Source organism: Anabrus simplex, chromosome 2, assembly GCF_040414725.1.
Source record: "Anabrus simplex isolate iqAnaSimp1 chromosome 2, ASM4041472v1, whole genome shotgun sequence".
Lineage (NCBI taxonomy): Eukaryota > Metazoa > Arthropoda > Insecta > Orthoptera > Tettigoniidae > Anabrus > Anabrus simplex.
In genome coordinates this window covers 761529566-761548768 of record NC_090266.1, presented here as the reverse complement: position 1 = coordinate 761548768, position 19203 = coordinate 761529566, and the positions used below count along the sequence as shown (strand labels likewise).

General features: G+C 38.7%; 1 protein-coding gene across 1 annotated transcript in view; it reads left to right on the top strand.

The window, feature by feature from the left end:
• The window catches only part of mmd (mind-meld), a 1597006-nt gene that overhangs the window by 283090 nt on the left and 1294713 nt on the right, over positions 1-19203 (top strand). The window contains exon 3 of the mRNA XM_068225859.1: positions 8153-8301. Within this exon, the coding sequence (XP_068081960.1) occupies positions 8153-8301 (149 nt within the window). The remainder of the gene's footprint in view (positions 1-8152; positions 8302-19203) is intronic.

The following is a 19203-nucleotide window of genomic DNA, read 5'->3' as shown; positions in this document are numbered from 1 at the left end:
AATCTTCACCTCGACTGCTGTTCTACTACTGCAGCTCCAGTTTTCAATTTATAATCACTTTCTCCCTCGTCCGCATGCGAAGCGCTGGGGCCTGGATTACGTGATAGACCGTAATTGCCTTCTCTTCTATGGCCACATCATTGTCAGTTTCAGATAAGCTTATACCTCTAGTTACTTCGCAACAGCGAGGATGCTAGTACACGGAGGAACACACTCGGAGAGCAAGTGAGGAATAATGTTGTACTTTACACTGTCATCGTAATACGAGAAGAAAGGAATCTTGAAATATTAAAATATGGAAACTGCTTGCAAGCCGACAACGAAAAAAGCATGTATTCTATACAATAATATTTAAAGTCTTTGTTGTGAACTACACTGCTGAAAAAAATACAACATCGTCAGGGACAAGGTCATTTTATTCACAAGCGATGTGACAGGTAGTTCACCATTGCAGGAGTATATGATTAAAAATTCAGACCAAATGAAACGCACGTCACAGTAAATGTTGTCCAAACAGTCTCATAAATACACAGTGTACCCCCCTCTGGTGGCAATGCAGGCGTATATTCGAAGAGATCACAAAGGTACCGAATGGCATCTTGTGACAGAGTTTCCTAAGCATCTTGCATCTGTTGATGCAATTCAGCAATGGTACTTGCGGAACGCGTAATTTCCCACTTCATCACGTCCCATACATGTTCAATTGGCGAGAGATCCGGTGATCTCGCTGGCCAGGGCAGTTGTTGTACACCACGTAGAACACGTTGCATCGCAGCAGCTGAATGTACGTAGACGTGCATTGTCCTGCTGAAAAAGCACATCACCTTCCTGTCGAAGAAATGGCAATAGCGTGGAGACAACAACCTGTGTAATGTAGCGGGCACGGGTTACATTACCCTGCAGACACACCAACTGGGACCGCGAATTGTAAGTGATGCCCCCATAAAGTCTGGGGTGGGACCTGGGTGTCGTGGGCGAATGCCTGATCTACGGGTATGGGAATGTTCCACATACCAGTGTTAAAGGCAGTGACACATCACAGATACATTGTGCCCAAGATGCGCAGCAATCCGTCGATACGTCGGGTCCATCCTGCTTCCCGCAGTCACACAATGCGACCATGTTCAAATGGCTGCAGTTATTCAACAGGAGCACGTACTTATCGGTGGGATGTGGTTGTAGCCTAGAATGAATTTTGCGAACACTGTTTACCTCTAACCTCAGCACAGTTACAGAGTGCGCACGAACATGCCTCCTGAGCGCCATCTAATCGCCGATGTCCTTGACAAATGAATCACTGGCACAACCACCTCTCAGTGTGCACATATTATACCCTGGTACCACTGAAAACAGTCCTTGAGGATGTTGCATGTTTTATTTTCGGCAGTGTATATACTAGTTAAGTGCATGTATCTAAATTTATCAAGTTATCCTCACTAATCTTAGAAGATACCTTTGTGGAAAGATGGAATTTATATTGAAATGCGCCATCCTACGGATTTTAAAGAGCCGTGCTGTGATATAAGGCCTTTTCACACGGTAAACTGAACTTCACATACATTACGTGCGTGAACATGTTTTAGGTCTCGAGCCTTCGTTTCAATATTGGGGCAAAACAGTTATACAAATTTCGGACATTACTTATATTGTGATTATTTCCACGACATCTGAAGTCCTTAAATTAATAAGCAATGAAAGCTGTTTATGATTTCTCGTTGGAAGGCATATGTATGAGTACTGTGTAGTGAAGTACACTATGTCATAAAACACAATTTTATAGGAGAGCTGCTTAAAGTTTTGGTTTTCTTTTCTCACCTCTAGATTACTAGAATTTTAGATTATTAACAAAAAACTGATGCTTTTTTGTTTAACAACTATTTAACACAGTCAGAATTGTATTCGCCCTGCTCAAACAATCGAATATAATTGAAGCTGTAATAACGTAGTGCTGTCTATTTTTTGACCCAGAGTACTTAAATCTATATTTTGGAACCATACCATACACGCCATTGACCTATAGAACAATACGACAAAATCATTTTCCCCAAAATTTCGGGCTACCGCCATATAACACAATTCGCCAAGGCTTTCGATGGTATAGGACCTTTTAAGTATAGAGTCAAATGCCACATCATCTAGAAAGCGAAGGAAAATAAACTTCAAATTGATGGGTGAACAAAAGCTCTTTCGACCGTGCAAGGATCAACTGCACTCCTCCGTTCCATAGAATCAAACCAACGGCCTCCCAGGGCCACGGGTGCGTTCGCGGCATAAGATATAAGTACAACACTAAACTAACTTAAAGGCATAAATGAACGGAGGAAAATTTAGGATGCATTTTTTACGGCAAAAACGATAGACAAAGAAAAGTTTAAACACCTATTTCATATTCCTTGATAAAATCATGATTAATTGAAAGCAGCCCTGAATAATTCTACCATAATAAAAACAATATATACAATGTCCGATAGACTAAATATAAATTAGGAGATGTCACTCCTTTCATTGAGAATTTTAACATTATATTTTATCGTTTAACTAGTTGATTATCCTTTCCTTTTTGACATGACAATATTAGTACCCTATATCATTATTAATTTGAATCCATGTTAAGAACAGAAATATCTTTGTAGCGCGACGGTTCTCATTACGAGCTTTCTTCACTATTAGAAGAAACATATTATCTCTGCTAAATTAATTAATTAATTTAATTAAACTAATTAATAAACATGCCTTTGCTGGCAGGACCTAGTGTGTACAGGTCACTATGTCTTCTGGTATGAGCTAGAGGAATTTTGTTAATTTCATTGATCTGTCTCTGTCTTATCCTTGGCTTTGACAATATGAAATTGACTGAGGTATGAGCGATGCTAGTAATGGCATTCCTTGTGCAGCTAGTCCCTACTATGAATGGTATGAAAATGTTGCTCATAGGGTCGCTCGGGGCATGCATTTCAGTGGGCTTGGCAGACTGATATGCAATAGCAACTTCTGCCTCAGTGAGGAAAGCAACGAGAAACTACCTCACTCCTCATTTCCCTAGTACGCCTCTTCAGTGATGCCTAGGCCATCTGTGACAGCTGATGGCAGAGCTGTTGAGGATCCAACCCCCCTTAGGGCTGAAGACTGAACATACATATATTATTATTATTATTATTATTATTATTATTATTATTATTATTATTATTATTATCATTATTATCGCTGATAATACATCATAGTAAATAAAATCATTTCAACTGATATCCTCTTATAATATTCCATAGCTCCATTGGCTTATTAATTCTCTTCCCGCTTACAATTCTTTAATTCAATATCAAGCCACTATTCATCTTTTCAATGTCACATCCATTGACTTAGAATATCCAGGTTCACATCTAGCCGACAACATAGAAAATTTCAGCTTATGTTTTCCTACAGTTTGAACTCAGACAAAAATCTCAATGGATTTAAGCGTATCCATAATGTTATTCTAATATTAAAGAAAAGCATAAAATTGTTGACGTAAAAGGAAAACGTTATCTAAAAATGGGAGGGCGTTCGTTCGTGTCCAGGCTTGTCACAACTTACACAAATAATTAATACAGCCATCTACCTATTCTCTTCATGTAAAATTACATTAAAACAAGAGTGCCTTTCTAAGCCATGATTATTTTCGAAGACACTATCGCCATGCGTTACCAAAATGGGTTGAATATTCCATATAACAAAAATATACATATTACAGTTTGAAATCATCAATAAAACAAATGAAGCTTGCACGCTGGCATTGCCGTGTTTCAGCCAATTTTTGTGGGTGGAGTTATTACTATATATTTCCTTTCCTTTTCATTTTTCATAACTCGCTCTCTTTCTGGGGATTCTTCCAGCTATGACGGACTCGTGTTTACACCACCAAGTCGGAGGTGTTGTGCAAATTGGTGCAACCTAATGCAACTTTACTCTAATATGGACAAGGGAGCTTGACAAAATTTTCCACCGCCTAAATCAATTTTATAATTAAATATGTGTATGACCGATACTGTCACAATATATACATATAAAATAACATGTCCTGACTGACTGATTCACCATCGCCAAGCCAAAACTACTGGACATAAAAAATAAAATTTTGGGGATAGAGTAAGGTGCTCACTAAGGGAGGATTTTTTAATATTCTGTCGCTAACGGAGTAACATGGGGGATGAATTGTTTAAATGAGCATATCTATATCTACAAAACGTAAAAATTTACAGACGTAAAAATTGGTATTTAGAATCTCCTTTAAACATGAAGAAACACGTATTTTTTGTTTTCGGAAAATCCCCTCAAGGGGGGGGTGAAAACAGGTGAAAGATGGGTGGAAAACCTTTCATGAGGATACATATACTGTACCTCAGAAACTGAAGATGTCACAGATATGAAAATTGGTATTTCAATCTCCTTTACAAATAAAGAAACACGTACTTTTTGTTTTGGAAAAGCCAGTTAATGGGGGTGAACAGGATTGACAAAGGGGATGATTTAAAGAAAAACTATATCTACAGTATCACTCAGAATCATAAATTGTTACAGACGTGAAAATTGGTATTTAGAATCTCCTGTAAAAGTAAAGAAACATAGATAATTTATTTTCAGAAATTCCACTTAAGGGGAACTGAATATAATTGAAATTGTAATAATGAATAATGTAGTGCTGTTTATTTTATTGACGCAGAGTACTTAAATATATATAATAACATGTCCTGACTGACTGATTCATTATCGCCGAGCCAATACTACTGGACATAAAGAAATGAAATTTTGGGGATACATTTTTGTTTCCGGAAAATTCCCTCAAGGGTGGTGAACAAAGGTGAAAGAGGTGTTGAAAACCTTTCATGAGGATACATATATCTCAAAAACTGAAGATGTCACAGACATGAAAATTAGTATTTGCAATCGCCTTTAAAAATAGAGGAACACCTATTTTTTGTTTTTTGGAGAATGCAATTAACGGGGGTGAACATGAGTGACAAAGGGGATGATTTAAAAACATTTGGAGGGGGGATTTGAATGACTTGAAAAATTAGTTGAATTCTTTGTATGAGGTTACTTATATCTCAAAAACTAAATATGTTGGTATTTGGAATCTCCTTTAAAAATAAAGAAACGCGCATTTTCGGCGGAGAGGTGAAGTAGGGTGGGAGAGGGTGGAAAAGGAGTAGAATTATTTTATATGAGGATGTATATATCTCAAAAACTGAAGATGTTACAATCCTGATAACTGATATTTGGAACCTCCTTTATAGATAAACAAAACACGTATTTCTTTTTTTGTTTTTGGAAAATTCGCTTAAGGAGGGCGGGTGAAAAGAAGTGAGAGAATTGAATTCTTTTTTTATGGGTATACTTATATCTGAAGAATTGAACGTTACAGACGTGAAAATTGGTATTTGTAATCTACTTTAAGAATAAATAAAAACACACGTTTTTCAGGGGGGGGTATCAAAGTAAGAGGTTGGGGCGTGAAAAGGGCGTTGATTTATTTTTGTGAGAATACTTATAGCCCAGAAACTGAAGGTGTTACAGACGTGAAAGTTGGTATTTTGAATCTCAAAAAAAAAATTAAAAAAATAAAAAAACACGTATTCATTGTTTTCGGAAAGTCCACTAAAGGGAGAGAGGGGTGGAGGGAAGTGAAGAAGTTGAATTGTTTTCATGTGGATACTTATATCTCAAAAAGTGAAGATGTTACAGACGTGAAAACTCGTATTTGGTATCTCTTTTAAAAATAAAGTAGCACATTATTGTTTTCAGAAGAGGAGTGAAAAAGATTGAAAAAGCGAATGAATTTTTAAATTTAATACCGGTACCGGTATATCTACGGAGTATAAGTAAAAAACTTAACATGTTACAGACGTGAAACTTTATATTAAGCAAGTCTTTTTTAAAAATAGAGGAAGATTTCTTTACTTCCAGAAAAGACACTTCACGGGGGTGAAATGAAGTGAAAAAAGGGTTGAATGAATTTTTATGATGGTACATCTCTTAACTGAAGATGTTACAGGCGTGGAAATTGGTATTTGGAATCTCTTTTAAAAATAAAGGCACTTTTTTCGACTTTAGAGAAAACTGTTTCTCACGTCTACATACCTATGTCGCATGGTCATGTTAGCCTCCAAAGGCAATACCACAAACGTGGTTTGCAAAGAGTTTCTGGAGTAATGAAACTCAATTTTTCAGTGAGCTTTTATATCTTAGCGATTTTTATATAATCTCTTAGTACAGTATCGAAGAACGATTACTTTTAACAAATTATGGAATCCACGCGAGCGAAGCCGTGGGTAACTTCTAGTTATATAAGAGGAAACTTACCAAAACCGAAAACCTGAACACGAAAACTAATCTCTTGAGAGTTCCTTGTTATTCGCTATCCTCGTCAGGAAAATCCAGAGTATTTTGTCGTTGTTGATAGCTGTATAATAGGTGTGACACTCAATAGGGATGTAGGTAAAAGTGCCATCAAACCGTATTCCTGCGTAAAAATCGGTTTGCGATAATCACCGATAGATGAAATCTATGTTGTAAGCAGGCCATGCCTCCTGTTCAAGCTCACACGCTTGAAATCAGGCACATCAAATTATGATTCGAAGAGGTGGTCTCCTTCCACTTCCCTGCAAATGCACTCACCTCGAAATGAGAAAGTGACCATCATCGACTATCTTCCGATAAAGAAATGGGAATGGATCCCTTGGTACAAAATCCTGAAGTTTCAAAAATCTGTTAATTCCATGTTGTGTACAATGAATTCGATTGAGCAGTTGCGGATTAACTGCTGCCAATCCATTAGTGTCGTAATAAATTATTCACTGGCTTCCTTGTCCTCTCAATAAATCCCTGGCTTGTATTGCCTTCTGCATGGGTGTGGGTTATTAAGAGAAACGTGTGATGAATTTGTTTAATTTGTCAAGTATGCAATAACGGGAAAAACGTGATGCGTTAATATTCTTATTTTGGCAAGAACAATTATCTGAACCAGCGTAATTTCTTCAGTCTCTGACTAGGAATGGTAACTTCTATCGATTTTAGGTTTGCCAAAGCTCTCTTTCTGCCAGCTTTAGTTTCGTCTCACATAATACAATGAGCTGATAAGTCTAATGAGTTGTAAATGATAAAATCAAAAGTCTCCAATTTTGGTAGTAAAAATTTACACCACATGTTAACATTTAGGTAGGGACGCAGTTCTGAAGATGAGCCACTACAGGTGTGTGTTTAAGGTTAACCTTTGCAGCCATTTTATCCACCCTGTTCAACTTTGCCACCAAACCGCTTCAGCGGAATGTTCGCACTCGATGTGTAAATTTTCTTCATCAGTTTCCGACATGTACACATAGTGAGTTATAACTTGGTCGTTGTATCAAAGGTATATATAGAACTATATCTACGTCATTCATTCTACCTACGAACAAGATCGGGCACAGTGGATTTTATCAGTCGCTAACTTTTTTCAGATATAGTTACGCCATAGTGAAGTATACGTTTACCGAGCTCGTTAGCTGCAGTCGCTGAAGTTCGGCCAGTATCCAGTATTCGGGAGATAGTGGGTTTGAACCCCAATGTCATAAGCCCTGAAGATTGTTTTCAGTAGTTCCCCATTTTCACACCAGGAAAATGCTGGGGCTGTACCGCAATTAAGGCCAAGGATGCTTCCTTCCCATTCCTAGTCCCTTCCTGTCCCATCGTCGCTGTAAGACCTCTCTGTGTCAGTACGACATACAGCAACTTATATAAAAAAGAGATATACCTTTAAATAGAGCTCGCACAAATCTAAACATAGATCAATAACACGGTTTTGACATAAAACCTGACGTTATTTACATCCGAGATAGAGATATGATATACGTTATGTCTCATTGAGGAAGTCCTGCATTTCGTAAGGATTATAAATTTTGGCATAAGACCAAATAATTAATTATACTTTCTTTGATATTCAATGTGAACAGTCACCTTTCTATATCAACCTGAATTATGAAGGGTTACAAAATTATATATTATTATATGAAGACTACAATCAAGTGTTTTCAATGTGATGTGGACATTTATAATAACGTTTCAGCGTCGTCTTAATATTTTTAATAATTAATATCAAAACCATCTGATGATTTCTAATTTGATCTTATCTTTCTTTCAGGGGAATTCGAGCGCCTGTTGCGAGATTACCGTCAGAACCAAGAGCTAGTACGCAACATCGGTGCACATTACTACCAGATTATCTACCCGGTCCAACTGCGGCATCACGAGAAAATGGGCATCTCAACTCGCGAGATAGGAAATCCTAAGGTACGTAACTATCAAATATTTTTTGATACTGGTTTGTCATATATTATGTGACCTCAGGTCTCAACTATAAAGGAAAATCTAACCTACGAAATTTCACTAGGACCAAGTTACAACACTGTATTACGAGCGATTGAAGATTACTTTTCATTCTTCGCAATTTGCTCTGAAATGTCATAACGGCTCAAGTTGCGAAGTAAATAACGAAAGGGAAACTTAGAACAATAAAAATATTTAGCAAGTATGAGATAAATAATGAAAACCTGTATAATGGCAGTAATATTAAAGTAACTGACTAAATGCAATGAACCGGGCGAGTTGGCCGTGCGCGTAGAGGCGCGCGGCTGTGAGCTTGCATCCGGGAGATAGTAGGTTCGAATCCCACTATCGGCAGCCCCGAAAATGGTTTTCCGTGGTTTCCCATTTTCACACCAGGCAAATGCTGGGGCTGTACCTTAATTAAGGCCACGGCCGGTTCCTTCCAACTCCTAGGCCTTTCCTATCCCATCGTCGCCATAAGACCTATCTGTGTCGGTGCGACGTAAAGCCCTTAGCAAAAAAAAAATAAATAATAAATGCAATGAACTCTTTGAGAGCCAAACTTAAGCTTGTTACTTTCTAAAAACATACACTGGCAGAAAATGAAATCCCAACCCCAAGAAGGAGTTGTGCTAGTTAAACGAAATTCAGAAAGCGTGTTTGCACATCTGAAAGATGACGCCTATTCAAGTTTACACGCTAGTCGACGAAGAGTGGTGCTAGTGCCGTCTCTATCACTTTACAAAGAAAGTTTGCTTTAAATATCCTCTGTACACTTCATGAACGTTAATCATCGTCCGGTGTTGACGTTGTGAGATAGGTGTGAGTCAAACATGCCTGTAAGGAGACGAAACAAGCAGTGTCAGCAGCATACTGAGTTTGAGTGAGGCCGTGAGTAAGGGCTACGAAAAGGTGGATGTTCTTTCTGCGATATTGCCGAAAGACTTCGTAGGAATGAGTCCAATGTCATCGGTGTTGGCAGTAATGGTCGCGGTAAGGCACTGTCTCACGAAGACAGGTGTCCGGCCGCAAAACGGGCCATTAAGAGGGGGAGGGCCACCGTATTCGCCGCATGGCTGTGGTGGACTGTACTGCATCTGCAGCAGCCATTGGAGCATCAGCTGACACCAGAGTGACACAGCGAACTGTAACAAATCGATTTCTTAATGGTCAGCTCCGAGCCAGACGTCCTGTAGCTTCATGCCTCTAACTCTGAATCACTGCCATCTGAGACTTCAGTGGTGTCAAGCTGAATATCACTGAAGGGCAGAGTGAAGATCTGTTGTATTCTCAGATGAGAGCAGTTTCTCTCTTCAGTTCAGTTCTGTTCAATTCAGTTCGATTCAATTCGGTTCAGTTCAGCTTTATTTAATTTCTATAGAACTTTACAGTTGTCAGACAACGTCAACCTATAACCTATATACAACAAAAAATATACAGTATACTAATCTATACACGAATGAAAACCACACATTCTGATTTTCTGTTCATTTATGGAATACTGGCACCTGTCAATTAAGAGATCTTTTAATGATTTCTGAAACTTTTTACCATTCAATTATTTATATCCTTAGGCAGTTGTTATAGAGTAACATACACTTCACATATGGGCCATGGTCCATACTTCTAGTGCGGTGGAGACTCATGTGGTACTCGTGTACTTTTGTTACTTATAGTCAATGTTTTGATGTGTTTAATAAACAGAATAGATTTATAGGACCTATATATGGCAAATCGTATAATAATATTATGAGTGATGAAAGCATGCTTGCAAATAATACGATTCGGAATGAGAAAGATGATCCTTAGAGCTTTCTATTGTAGAATAAAAGTAGTTCAAAATATTAATTTGCCTCACAACCCCAGATAATTATCCGATAGCTCAAGTGAGGGTATAATTTTCCATAGTGCACTCTTAGTAATACATTTGTATTTACAATTTTTGATAGCTTACGTAATATAAAAATATTCCAGATGTTAAGTTTTTACAGTGGTTCGTGGTGTGCGTTACTGTAGTAACGTTCTAGGTCGTGAACCATGGGCAACAGCTGAGTGGCCTAGTAAGTGTTTCGGAGAGTCGAGATACCAGTTGCTATGGAAAGGGCGTGAGCATCTCGGACATATACTGAGTCAAGGCCCTCTTTGTGCTCAGACGGCTAGGACTATGCAATTCTGCCGGTGGTCCCCAAACCGTTAGATGAGTTATCCTCACTTGGACTAATTTCAAGTAGGATAGCATCCTGCTTCATGAATTTACCGAGCTCAGAACATTTTAAGCAAGCCTCGGACCTATGGGAGTAACGGAGTCCCACTCCCATTTGACAGGCGAGGGACTCCTTGGAAACAACTTGGCTAACGAAATGGAATTCGATGGGGAGCTCTCAATATTAATGGGGCTTATGTCCGACTCGTTGGCTGAAAGGTCAGCGTACTGGCCTTCGGTTCAGAGGGTCCCGGGTTCGATTCCCGGCCGGGTCGGGGATTTTAACCTTAATTGGTTAATTCCAATGGCACGGGGGCTGGGTGTATGCGTTGTCTTCATCATCATTTCATCCTCATCACGACGCGCAGGTCGCCTACGGGATTCAAATAGAAACACCTGCACCTGGCGAGCCGAACCCTTCCTGGGATATCCCGGCACTAAAAGCCATACAATATTTCATTTCAATGGGGCTTATGGAAGGAAAAGTAGATCTGGCTAAGTCAGCAAAGAGGATACATCTGGATGTGCTAGGAGTAAGTGATATTCGGGTGAGGGGAGATAACGAGGAAGAGATAGGAGATTATAAAGTGTACTTGACTGGTGTTAGGAAGGGAAGGTTAGAGTATGCGGTAGGGCTGTTTATCAGGAATACCATTGCACGCAACATAGGCTCTGTTAGGCATGTAAATGAGCGAATAATGTGGGTAGAATGGCAGTTGGAGGAATTATGACAAGAATTGTGTCCATGTATTCACCATGTGAGGGTGCAGATGAGGATGAAGTTGACAAGTTTTATGAAGCATTGAGTGACATCGTAGTCAGGGTCAACAGCAAGGATAAAATAGTGCTAATGGGCGATTTCAATGCGATAGTTGGAAATAGAACTAAAGGATACGAAAGGCTGATTGATAAATATGGGAAAGATATGGAAGCTAATGGGAATGGGAAGCGTTTGCTGGACTTCTGTGCTGGTATGGGTTTAGCAGTTACGAATATTTTCTTCAAGCATAACGCTATTTACCGCTACACATGGGAGGCTAGGGGTACCAGATTCACAATAGGCTAGGCCTATATCTTAACCGACTTCGAATTCGGGAAGTCTGTTAGGAATGTACGAGTTTGCCGGGGATTTATTGATGATACAGACCACTATCCCATCTGTAGTGAACTATATACCTCCAGGCCTAGGATAGAGAAACTGAAATCTGTGTGCAAACGAGTAAAGGTAGAAAATCTCCAGGACGAGGAAATTAGACAGAAGTACATGGATATGATTAGTGAGAAATTTCGAACCGTAGACAGTAAGCAGGTTCAGGATATAGAAACATAATGGGTGGCATACAGTGATGCTGTAGTAGGAACAGCATGGGAATGCCTAGGAACAAGTGTGCAAAGTTGGGAAAAAGCGAACACCTTGGTGGAACAATGAAGTGAGAGCAGCTTGCGAAAGTAAAAAGAATGCTTATCAGAAATGGCTGCAAACAAGGACTTATGCAGACATACGTAGATTAAAGAAACACAGCGAAACAAACAGTTGTTGAATCAATAAAAAAATCGTGGGAAGATTTTGGTAATAACCTGGAAAGGCTAGGTCAAGGAGGAGGGAAACCTTTCTGAACAGGAATAAAGAATCTCAGGAAGGTAGAGGTAAAGGAAATGAACAGTGTTTTGGGTAATTCAGGTGAATTCAAGATAGACCCCAGGGAATCACTAGACAGGTGGAAGGAATACATTGAATATTTTATCAACGTGAAAGGAAATCTTCCTGGTGGTGATGCGAACAACCAAGCTCATGGGCAGGAGGAAAATGATGTTGGTGAAATTACGCTTGAAAAAGTGGAAAAAAGGATGGTAAATAAACCCCATTGTCATAAAGCAGCAGGAATAGATGAAATTAGACTGGAAGTGGTGATGTGTAGTGGGAAGGCAGGGATGAAATGGCCTTATAGAGAAGAAAGATTAGCATGGAGTGTTGGTAAGGTACCTTCAGATTGGACAAAAGCAGTAAATGCACTTATCTATGAGCAAGGGAACAGGAAGGATTGCAACAACTATCGTGGTATTTCATTGATCAGTATGCCAGGCAAAGTATTCACTGGTATCTTGGAAGGGAGGGTGCGATCAGTGGTTGAGAGTAAGTTGGATGAAAACCAGTGTGGTTTCAGACCAAAGAGGGGCTGTCAGGATCAGATTTTCACTATGCGCCAGGTAACTGAGAAATATTACGCGAGGAATAGACAGCTGTGTTTATGTTTCGTAGATACAGAAAAAGCATATGACAGTGTACCGAGGGATAATATGTTCGCCATACTGGGGGTCTATGGAATTAAATGTAATTATTAAAATCAATCAAATGCATTTATTTTGACAATTGGGCTTGAGTGAGAATTGATGGTAGAATGAGTTCTTGGTTCAGGGTACTTACAGGGGTTAGACAAGGCTGTAATCTTTCACCTTTGCAGTTCCTAGTTTACATGGATCATCTGCTGAAAGGTATAAAGTGGCAGGGAGGGATTCAGGTAGGTGGAAATGTAGTAATCAGTCTGGTCTATGCTGACGACTTGGTCTTAATGGCAGATTGTGCCGAAATCCTGCAGTCTAATATTTTGGAACTTGAAATTTAGTGCAATGAGTATGATGTGAAAGTTATCCTTTGGAAGACTAAATTGATGTCAGTAGGAAAGAAATTCAACAGAACTGAATGTCAGATTGGTGATACAAAGCTGGAACACGTAGATAATTTCAATTATTTAGGTTCTGTGTTCTCCCAGGATGATAGTATAGCAAGTGAGATTGAATCAAGGTGTAGTACAGCTAATGCAGTGAGCTCGCAGTTGCGATCAACAGTATTCTATAAGAAGGAAGTCCGCTCCCGGACGAAACCATTTTTACATCGGTCTATTTTCAGACTAACTTTGCTTTACGGAAGCGAAAGCTGGGTGGACTCACGATATCTTATTCCTAAGTTAGAAGTAACAGACATGAAAGTAGCGAGAATGATTGCTGGTAAAAACAGGTGGGAACAATTGCAAGAGGGCACTCGGAATGAGGAGATAAAGGTTAATTTGGGAATGAACTCGATGGGTAAAGCTGTACGCATATATCAGCTTCGGTGGTGGGGTCTTGTGAGGCGAATGGAGGGGGATAGGTTACCTAGGAGAATAATGGACTCTGTTATGGAGGGTAAGAGAAGTAGAGGGAGGCCAAGACGACGATGGTTAGACTCATTTTCTAACGATTTAAAGATAAGAGGTATAGAATTAAATTAGTCCACAGCACCAGCTGCAAATAGAGGATTGTGACGATGTTCAAGAAATTCACAGAGGCTTGCCGACTGTCCGCTGAAAGGTATAACGGTCTATAAAGATAAAGTATGTATGTTAAATTTTTACAGACATAGTTAACACGATATTTCCAAGACATATGACTATGTAGAACAATCCCCAAATATGTAGTAAAATGTGTCATTTGAAGGTTTGTGAATACTTTCATTAACGTTGCAATTCCTTTTAAGAAATCAAAGTTCACCACATCAATTATTTTAGGATTCACCATAAGGAAATTGTTGATATGTTTTAAGGATGCATTAAGATTTTGTACCATTGATTCCATACCTCTTACGCAAGAAATAACAGCCATCTGCACAGGATACAACGATGGAGTTTGTAAGTTCTGGCATTTCATTACCAAGTTGTTCTAAAGTTCATCTCCCTTACTTATTTCATTTACAATTTTCCATGCAGATTTAGTAATCTACAATTTCTCTGTAGTCAATGTGTTGATGTGTTTAATAAACAGAATAGATTTATACTGCCTATATATGGAAGAACGTAGGCCTATCATTATATTATGGGTGATGAAAGAATGCTTGCAAAAACTTCAATTCAAGATGCGAAAGATGATCCTTAGAACTTTCTTTTGTAGAATAAAAAGTAGTTCAAAATATTAATTTGCCTCACAATCGCAGATAATTATCCCATAGCTAAAGTGAGGGTATAATTTTTCTTAGCGCACTTTTAGTAATACATTGGTATCTACAATTTTTGATAGCCTACGTAATATAAAAATATTCCAGATGTTAACTTTTTACAGACATGGTCAACATGATTTATCCAAGACATATGACTATGTAGAGCAATGCCCAGAAATGTAGTAAAATCTGTTGATTGAAGGTATGTGCCATTTAGCTGAATACTTACATCAACATTGAAATTCCTTTATAAAATCCCAGTTCACCACGTCAATTTTTTTAGGATTCACCATAAGGAAATTGTTTACATGTTTTAAGGATGCATTAAGATTTTGTACCATTGATTCCCTAACTTTTCCCCAAGTAATAACAGCCAACTACACAGGGTACAACAATGGAGTTTGTAAGTTCTGGCATTTCATTACCAAGTTGTTCTAAAGTTCATCTCCCTTTCTTATTTCATTTACAATTTTCCATGCTGATTTAGTAACGTTACTGGATTCTGTTAACTTTCTAACAACACTTTCAGCTGTAACAATTGACGAACTTTCTTGAAGATTTCTAAGAAGAGAATGCTTTCCGTAAAGACAATACAAGAATGCGATTTAAAATAATTTTCTCAAGGAGTTTACCTAAGCAGAAGTTATAGTTATTGGCCTGTAGCTGTTTATAAAATAGGTCACTCCATTTTTTTTTTGCTACGGGCTTTACGTCGCATCGACACAGACAGGTCATTTGGCGACGATGGGATAGGAAAGGCCTAGGAGTTGGAATGAAGCGGTCGTGGCCTTAATTAAGGTACAGCCCCAGCATTTTCCTGCTGTTAAAATGGGAAACCACGGAAAACCATCTTCAGGGCTGCCGACAGTGGGATTCGAACCCAGGATCTCCCAGATGCAAGCTCACAGCCGCGCGCCTCTACGCGCACGGCCAACTCGCCCGGTACACTCCTTTCTTGTGAACAGGTTTAGTGATAATAGTTTTCAGACTTTCTGGACAGGTTCCATTCATTAGCACTTGGTTAACAAGGTAAATTTATGGAATAATAAGCTCATTCGTGCACTGTTTCAATACTTTTGAAGAAATCCCGTCCCACCTAGTTAAAGGAGAATTTCTTGGGCTGTCGATGGCTGTTTCTAATTCTTTGGTAGTTACAGGGAACAAGTAAATTGATTTACCTAATCTAGGTAGGTTGTTAATCTCATGAAGAAAATTCCTGTATTAGTACCATTAGTGACATTATCATATCAGTTATTGAAAGTAGAGCACTCTTTGTGTGGGGCGGGGTGTAAATTGTAGAATCATTCATTTTAAAATATATTTTTAGGAATGTTATTCCAAATTTCATGTCCCTTTCTAACTTCACTTACAATTTTCCATGTATATTTAGTCACGTTACTGGATTCTGTTAACTTTCTAGTAACACGTTCAGCCTTTAATTTAGTAATTAATTTAGTCTCTCTATGGTCAACTCTGAGGAATTTGTACTCATTGTCCTTTTTTTTAAATTCTGAATTGGTTGACTTGAAAAATTATATACTGCTTTCATTTTCTCTTGAATATAGTCCATTTCTGATCATTCTAACTGTCCGACTCGTTGGCTGAATGGTCAGCGTACTGGCCTTCGGTTCAGAGGGTCCCGGGTTCGATTCCTGGCCGGGTCGGTGATTTTAACCTTAATTGGTTAATTCCAATGGCCCGGGGGCTGGTTGTTTGTCATGTCATCAACATCCCTGCAACTCACACACCACACACAACACTATCCTCCACCACAATAACACGCAGTTACCTACACATAGCAGATGCCGCCCACCCTCATCGGAGGGTCTGCCTTACAAGGGCTGCACTCGGCAAGAAATAGCCACACGAAATTATTATAATTCTAACTTACCCACTATCGTTCCTTTTTGTCAGATTTGTTTTCCACTCTATAGGCTTTGTTATAGTGGATTCTTAAAATCTCATAAAATGCATCCTACATTTTATTAACATTATTTACTATGACGATTAGATTCCACTTTCCCGTCTGAATACTTTCTTTTAAGTAATTAATGTTGAGGATCGTTATATACCGATATGTGTGACTCACCACTGTGATAAAAAAAATATGGCAGTTAGGATGGTAAGAACTTGAATCTATGTTAGTTATAATGTGATCGGTTTCTGTTTATGAGGTAGATGTAATTCTTGTTGGACACTGCAATATACCTCTAATGATGTGTATTCTGAATATATCACGAAATTTTTATGAGAGACAGTTTCAGTTAAACCATCTATATTTAGATATACTAGCAGTACAACTTTCTTATTATCTGCCCTCTGCGTCATCCATAACTCATCCAAATGTTCAAGGAAATTGTTTACATTATCCCCTGAACATCTGTACATAACAATGATAGTAAAGTTTTCAGTTCCAATTTCTACATTTATACCAAAAAATTATATTTCCATTTCTACATTAGTCTATTTTACATTGTTGCCTTCTTACAAAGAAGATACTCGTCATCTCTACAATATAGCAACACCCCCGCTCATGTGTGTATCTCTACAGTAACTATAAACTAACCCATAATTTTGAAACCTGAAAACATAAGTCCCTCTGTCCTGAGACCGTGTTGTGTTACAATCAATATATCAGGCCTGTTTGTTAGTAGACCGAGCTCGATAGCTGCACTCGCTTAAGTGCGGGAGATAATGGGTTCGAGCCCCATTGTCGGCAACCCTGAAGATGGTTTTCCGTGGTTTCCCTTCTCCACGCCAAGCAAATGCCGGGGCTCTACCTTAATTAAGGCCACGGCCGCTTCCTTCCAATTCCTAGGCCTTTCCTATCCCATCGTCGCCATAAGACATATCTGCGTCGGTGGGACGTAAAGCAAATAGCAAAAAAAAAAAAAAAATGTTAGTAGAAACTCATCTACCTCTGTTTTATTGCTGAGATATTGCACGTTATGATGACCTATTCTTCGTGTACCCTTTACTCTTTGTTCTGAAACATCACTTGATGAACTGTTTGTGATATCTCTAAAACCATGTAATGTGTGATTAACATCTGAACTCCTATTTGCTGACATTTGCTGAACTATTGAAACCCCTGCTGCATTTACATTATTATTATTATTATTATTATTATTATTATTATTATTATTATTATTATTATTATTATTATTATTATTATTATTATTATTATTATTATTATTATTATTATTATTGTACCGGGTGGTACACCTCCACGCCGCTAATTCAAACTTTGCGCCAGTTAAAACTCCTCTACTGGAGGAAGCCTGAACTTTAACTTCCATATTAATTCAACGATTTCACAGAAGATGTCATAACTATAAATTTTGAAGTGTTCTGAACTATGTCAGTTTCGATTCGTTTTTGTTTTATCTGTAGCAAGAAGTGCGAACATTCTCTTCTAGATGGCACTACTGAAGGACTACAATTATGCACCCTAGTGCGAAGTGAAAGAACTGTGATTTTGGAGAAATCTTGGGTTCATAAGTTTGTTCTTTGTTAAATTTCTTTCAGTCACTGTTTAAGTTGGCAATATTAACCCTTTCTTTCCGCCAGTTTTGAATTTGACCAATAAGGAATTTCTGTAATTAATTTTCCACCAATAAGGTGTTTCTTCTTCGTCTAGTGTAGTAGTATTTGCCATTATCCAATAAAAGGCTTGTGGGCGGGTGTTCTCATTCCTGAAACGCCTCGAACTTTCCACGAGAGTATATAAACGGCTGATTTTCGGGTCTCCGCGCCACTACAGTAACATCTATCAGTGTGTAAAGTACGTAGCAGGGGGCGGGAAGCGCCTCTTTCTTCGGGCAGCAGTTCAACCACCAGGTAATGGCCTTTTAATAACTTCTTTTCTTGCTAGCTCAGCAGTTTAACTCTCGGGGCAGGTCCGAAGCCTTTTACCATGTAACTTTCCCCTAAAATGTAAAGACACTTGGTATCAATTCTATCTTTTTAAACTACATATTGGGATAGAGAGTGTTTAACCCTCTCGAGCTCCCACTCATATTGCGTTGAGGTGAACTTATTTTCACAACCGTTTCTTCCTTAACGTAATGTAAATTGTCTCCTTCTATAAGTCACCTCTTTAGTATGGGATTAGCCCTTGCATTAGAGGCCTAGTGCCAAGTAGGTTTTAATAAGGCGTATTTGGAGTGCAGTTTCGCCTCCTCTCAAGTTGGTATTGTGGAGGCCATGTAATATTTCTGTTTTTTCACTGAATAGGCCTCAGTAGGTTGGGTATTTTCACCCCTGTGTATATGTCCTTGGAGGACAGCTTGAACGTGGAGTTTGGTGTGGCTTTTGATAGGCTTGAACTTAAGAGCGGGTTGCTCTTTCTTCAAATCTGTTTCTGCGTGCCTCGAGGAGGCTTTACTGTGTAATTGGGAGCAAGTACTCCTGGGCATGATTGTTGTCTTCTGACCCTTTGTTGAATCCTGTATATCGTAAGGTTGGGCTTATAGCTCAAGAATTGTGTGTCTGGCTCTCGGAGCCCAAATCCTGTAACTCTGTAATTGTACATTCTCGATTTGTGTTTCGGCTACTGAGTACCTGTTATATTTGTTATTTCTTAATCTTGAAAAGAAAATATAACCTTGTTAAATTTTAAATTAACTTTAATTTCGTGGATTGAGACCTGTTCATCCCAGCACCTTCTTTCACCTCTGCACATCCACAAAAC